At 37.9% G+C, this 6,083-nt stretch overlaps 1 protein-coding gene across 1 annotated transcript; it reads right to left on the reverse strand.

Annotated features, from left to right (window-relative positions):
• Window positions 1-378: 378 nt before the first annotated feature.
• Window positions 379-5,568, reverse strand: LOC110441954 (spermine oxidase-like). The gene is made up of 3 exons (XM_021485277.1): window positions 5,450-5,568; window positions 3,236-3,394; window positions 379-2,032 (listed from the first exon to the last, which is right to left on the reverse strand). Exons 1-3 carry the CDS (start codon window positions 5,566-5,568, stop codon window positions 877-879), a joined length of 1,434 nt encoding a protein of 477 aa, XP_021340952.1. The 3' UTR covers window positions 379-876.
• Window positions 5,569-6,083: the final 515 nt, after the last annotated feature.

Below are 6,083 nucleotides of genomic sequence, written 5' to 3' on the forward strand. Positions count from 1 at the left end.
GACATTAGTTAACTGGACCCAAACCTTATTTGTCAGTTGTTCATTCTGTTCATCATTTGTTATGATACATAAAGCAGGTGAAAATTTATTTTGTCCTACCAATGTGTTTAATAAGAACTCTTCCATTTTATGGAACTTTACTTATGTTTCAAAATACTTTGAACTGGGATTTTCCTTTTGTTGACCGTAAACACTAATGATGAGTATTAAATGGAAGAAAATAGAATAAAGTCTTAACTTTGTTTAGCTTAAGAAAACCTTAATTCTTAAAAAACATTTTTGCGTTTCTAGTTCGTAAGTTCATTTTTGTGTTTTTTTCGGCGTAAATTATGGAATAAATTCTCAATCTGAGAAAAAAACAATTTCCATATTTCCAGCGAGTTTACAATGGTTGTTGTCTCTTTTCTTGAGAATTGACAATAAAAATAATTTAATGCAAGGTAAGGACGGCAAGCGTATTTCTTGCGTGTATTCATCGAACAGATAGTATTATGAGGCACGATACTAGTGGTAGGAAGCTGGGCTCACACACGAAGGATTGCAGGTTCGAGTCATTTCGCGGCATTGTTTTTATATTTTTGAACACGGTACTTTTCTCCGCGAGGTTGCGGAGTGCTACAATTGTTGAATGCTTGCCGTGAGTGCCGAAATTGCAGCACCGGCTGTATGCTGCCAGGGGAATTGATAAAGATATTGGCTGATTGCAAAGGCCCTATAACTACGGATAAACAATTGTGAACCGCTCTGAAACGACCTACGAACTAGATTAAAATAAAGCGGTATATAAAATACCATGTTTCATCTAATATATTATAGGTGCCAAATTAATGTACAACACGGATCACCGATGTATGCTATTGCCAATCATTGGTAAATCTAACAAGGTTTCACATGGGAGATAAATGTATTCATTTGTCGCATGAGCAGCCTGTTAGCCTCTCGGATACCTGAATTCAGTGACCCATGCGTCGAAGCAAGGTAGTCAATATCTGTAGCCTCGCCGGCAAATAACAGGACAGGCTTGTTGTCCTTGGCAACAAGGGGCATGGCCAGAATACGGACATCCTCCACTGTCGATCCTACGCGGATGTAGGAGTACGACCCCCTGAACTGTCGGTTTGAAAACCACGAGGTTTTTAGGATTGAATCGGGTTCTGGGATAGTTGGGTCGTTGAGAAATTGTCTCAACACCGTGGTAAGCACGAGCGCTATTACGTCATTAGGGATCGTTTCTATCTCTTTGCCTTCCTCCCCACACAGCCACACGTCGAGTGTATAGGGGTTGGCTGCCATGGCGTTGAATGTGTACAAACATTTAGCCCAGCTTGGTAAATTCGTGTTTGATTCAGTAGTGTCGTTTCTCCACACCAGTTTCATTCCTTCATGTTGGCTCCAGAAAGGTGTCTTGTAGCGAAGAATGATCTTACTGGCTGTCCCATATCCCAGCTTTGATATTGACGCAATCTTTTCAAATGGGAGGCCAGGATTAAAAAGTATCTGGTGATCATTTTTAAGGACGCCCAGAGAAATTGTAACGATCACGTGATCTGCGGTGTACATTATTGCACCATTTTCTGACTCACACAGAACATTTACCTCTTCAGGATTAGTATAGTCGATGTTTATCACTTCCGTTTTCAGATGGATTCTTTTGTCGGTTACTGTATGTGCCAGCCTTGATATCAACGCGGAATAACCGCCTGTCAAACTGATGTTGTTGCCAGGGGTAATGCTATCGGGTATAAACACTGATACATCTTCTAGTGCAGCACCGTGATTTTCCTCCTCCACCTTTGTAAGAGTTCTACAGATATCCTTGAACTCATTTCGATCATTATCGGGGAGAGTTTCCACCACCTGATCCAAGCGGTACTGTATGTACTCAAGAATGGTGGGGTAAAGTGTCTTAGATGATGCCGACAATTTATTTCCATAGAGCTCTTCTATTATTTTTCTGAATTCCTCTCTTGCTTTTCTTACAAGTTCCTCATTACACTTTGTTCCATTCGAGCCCACATACATCCCATAATATCTGAAATGAGAATTACTTAGAAAACAAAGGTTCCCTTTAAACTTCATTCATATTTCTAGAATATTAAAGTATGATCTTATTTCATTGCAATCACTGAAATATCGTAAATAATCTTACTTCTAGTTTCATGTCCTTACAGCCACGGTCAAAGCAAGACAGGTGCCAAATGAGACCCCGCCGGAGGAAAAAGCAGTAAGAGAGAAAAGAAAATACAGACCCAAAGCTTTGCACTAGAGGCAGCAGCTCAGCCTTAAATCTCGTCAATGTCCTCTTAGTAGAAGACACATAGGAATCTAGGCCCGACATGAATTGAATAAGACATCCAGTAGGAAAGAGAATGTCAATTCTTTCCCCAAACCTGAAAAAGCGCAATTATTCACAATTCTAATTCGGAGAAGTGATGAAGGGCTTTCAGTTTAACCGATTCCAAACTAGTGGAATTCCCGAATTAACTTTATTTCAAAAGTTACACGAAGTTGGTAGCGAAGGGAACTCTTGTGATAGCTTTACTTCTTTTTCATTGCGAATAAGTAGCTATTATGCAGAGGAAAAGCCGCAAGCAATATCCTGGAGCGAGCAATCTGCAGAACTTATTTCTCATCAACAATATTTTGGGTTGTACGGAGCAGATAAGAAATAACGGTAATAGGTTATGTTAATCTTTGTAATGGAATATTAACCTGTGAATAGAAAAAAAAAAGTATATGTAAAGATGAAATAATTTCAAAATGACCTAGATTTATGCTTAACAAACCCCTGGGTAGACAAATCAATTACAGACCGATGGAAATCAAAAGAGTGAAACATTTCTTTCGTGATAACTGCTATATAATGTCATATTACATCCTAACAGTATGTCATACTATGAGATCTGATATTTTCTTTGGGTGAACAATTCAATTCGTGGTTTACCGCACACTATTTGGTTGATACATGAATTCGTATAGTCCGTGTACCCACTCATACGGAGAATTGCTTTATGACATATTTGTAATTACTTCGTGGACCTATGAACTCGTAGAAGTAGATTACCCACGAAATCAACACGATTAAACACTCAACGAGAATTAGTGATTTCACAGTATACCACTTACAGCTTATTTTTGATGACTAACTTGTCCTGTATTAGTCCGTTGTCGATGAGACCGAAAACCGACGACAATTCATTAACTGAAACGTTACCAAGGATGAAGAAAAACTTACTCGTCCTCTGTCAGATCGCAGTCGATGAGATCAAAAGTCTTCGCCAATTCGTTTACTGGGCCTTTGCCATGGATCCAGGTTGCCCCCAACTCTACCGTCGCCGGGTCTTCTGTTTCGCCATCGTCACCAAACGGTACAGAGTGAATTCTACCGCCAATCCTTAAATATACATAGAAGCGTAATGCAAGTCAGTTCTTTTTTGCTACATACAAGTATACAACTGTCATATTTAACAAAAAGGTAAATAACACAATCTGGATTGCCACAGTTATATCTTTTGAGTAGTGGCATGGTCTGTAATACACAAAGGTATCCTCTATTGATTGTATCTATAATCAAGAGAATTTAAGCACCTGCTTCTCTGTTTCCTCAATTTTGTGGTCCCAAGCACCTCCGATGAGTCCTATATGGTCAAAACAGCTATAATATGCAGTGTAATTCCTTTTGGTTTGCTGTATCTATCGCTAATTTGTAAGGTGCAGTCACCTGTGTGTTACGTTCATGTTTCCTAAATTTCAATAACATTTGTTTCGGAACTGTAAAAGACACATTTATCTAAGATCAATGCATTCCAAATAGTCAAAAGGACACCCATTTCATCACAGGGTCACAACAAAACCAAAGTTTATCCCGAACAAATTCACAATGTCAATATCGGGCATGTCCACGTTAACGTTACACATTTAACAGAAATGCATGCATGTACTATGCCACATGCATCCAACAAGATTGTTGAAAAATCGTTAACTAACAAATTAATGCACAAATAGCTCAGCCAACGCCACAGGCTGATTTGGTAGCTAACGTAACCGATGTTGCATCTCGTTCCATACGTCCTCGATGGACAAAAGTTCAGATGATAGTACAGAACATGGCAATACATCCACATTTTGCTGAGTAATAAAACCAATCACAAAACGTGCAACATGTGGTCTAGCGTTTTCATGTTGCAACGTAATGAGATGTTGTTGAACGAAGGGGATGACTTGGGTTTGCAGGATCTCATCGGGGTAGAGTGAATCCGTCAAATATCCATCAACGACCACCAGAGGCGTTCTGACTTTCGCTGTTATGCCTCCCCGGGCCATTATATTACATCTGTCAACACTCTATGGTAAATTGTATGATCCTTTGATAGAGCACTTATGTTGTACTAAGTCATTTCAGGCCCAGCGTAAATGACTATGTATGGTTGGGGCCTTTTTTGACCCCCAAATCCATCAAAATTAAAAATCTGCAATATAACTTTCAAACGACTGTTTATTTAATTTTGAATACTTTCTCAGTACTATTATGGAAACATTTATTTGTGTTTTCAATTTTGGCTGCCATGGTGACCAGGTCATATTTGCATAAATTATTGAAATTTGATTATTCAGTCAATTTTAACAGGTTTTCACCTAGTTTTCTCTTAGATACCATAGAGCGCACTCTTGAACAAACTTTATATTTCTCCTAAAGATGTATTACAGGTGCCTACACATTATCCTTTGATATGAAGTTTGTTCAAGCATGCGCTCTATAGATTCTAGGAGAAAACCTATGCAAAATATCCCAATATTCACTGAATATTCAAGTTTTTCTAATTTATGCAAATTTGAACTTGTAACCATGGTAACAATAATCAGAAATATAAATAATTTTTTTCATAATAGTATTTGAGAAGTATTCGAAATTAAAGAAACAGTCATTTCAAAGTTCATTTAAAGGGTTTGAATTTTGATGCATTTGGGGGCCAAAACAGGCCCAAACCATACATACGAGAAGTTCTCGGAACGAAACAACAGCTTAATGTTGTAACAATAAGATTAATAGTGTTAAAATAGTGGTCACCTGGAAATTTGGGGTTTTACACTTGCATTGCATTTGGGTGATGCAGAACATATGTAAATATATAATGGAATAAATGTTGGCTAGACATTAATCCTATTTGCGAATGATCTTAAACATGTCACTCGGAGATTAAGTGATATGTATGACTCACACAACTATTTTCCATGATTTCTATAACAAGATTTGTGAATGTTAACCCAAAAGAACATCTCAATAAAGCCAGAAAATAGATAGACAAATTATGAAATTACACTCAATCTATAAAAACCCAAATCAATAATAAAAGACCGTCCTTCACTTTTGGTGACTGTAACCTGTTGTTGGCTTAAACTCTGACCTTAATTGCCTATTTCTACCTAGTCCTTTGTATAACAAGTTTACCTGTCGCCTGCCTCTAATACAGTTACACGGGTAAGGCCGCCTTTAATGAGGTGACACCCAGCTGCGAGACCGGCCAGACCAGCTCCTATAACCAACACGGATGGGTCCTTACAAGCCATTGTGTCAAACAGGGAAGGCTGCAATTAAAAAGAATGTGTTATTACATTTCTGCCATTGAAATATCGGATTTATCAACTTGATAAAACTGATATTTTTCACACTGTGACAAATATCAAAACTAATCATAACGGTACCGTCTATTCGCTGCATTCAAAGGCAACGTTTTCTTTGTTCAGATTAAAATGAAGCGACGGTTGAATAAGTGGTTGTTATGGTAAATGTTTGTTACACACACTTAAGTATTTACATAAATATACGATTAATAACAATAATATAAGCAATCATTCCAGAAAATAGCAAAAACCGTTGGAATTGCGTCGAGTATCCGATTCAAACTGGTGCGCAGCCTTGTTGTCAAGCGTGACGTCATTAGAATAAAGCGCTAAATTTTACGCTTCTGATTCCCGCCCTTTTTTAATGCATTCAATTTTTCATATTTTATGCTTTAGAAATGTAATAAATAGAATGGTGTCTTCAGTTATAACAAATATGTTTCGCTCGTGTCGCTAATATC

The sequence above is a fragment of the Mizuhopecten yessoensis genome, unplaced genomic scaffold, assembly GCF_002113885.1.
Source record: "Mizuhopecten yessoensis strain PY_sf001 unplaced genomic scaffold, ASM211388v2 scaffold716177, whole genome shotgun sequence".
Taxonomy (NCBI): Eukaryota; Metazoa; Mollusca; class Bivalvia; order Pectinida; family Pectinidae; genus Mizuhopecten; species Mizuhopecten yessoensis.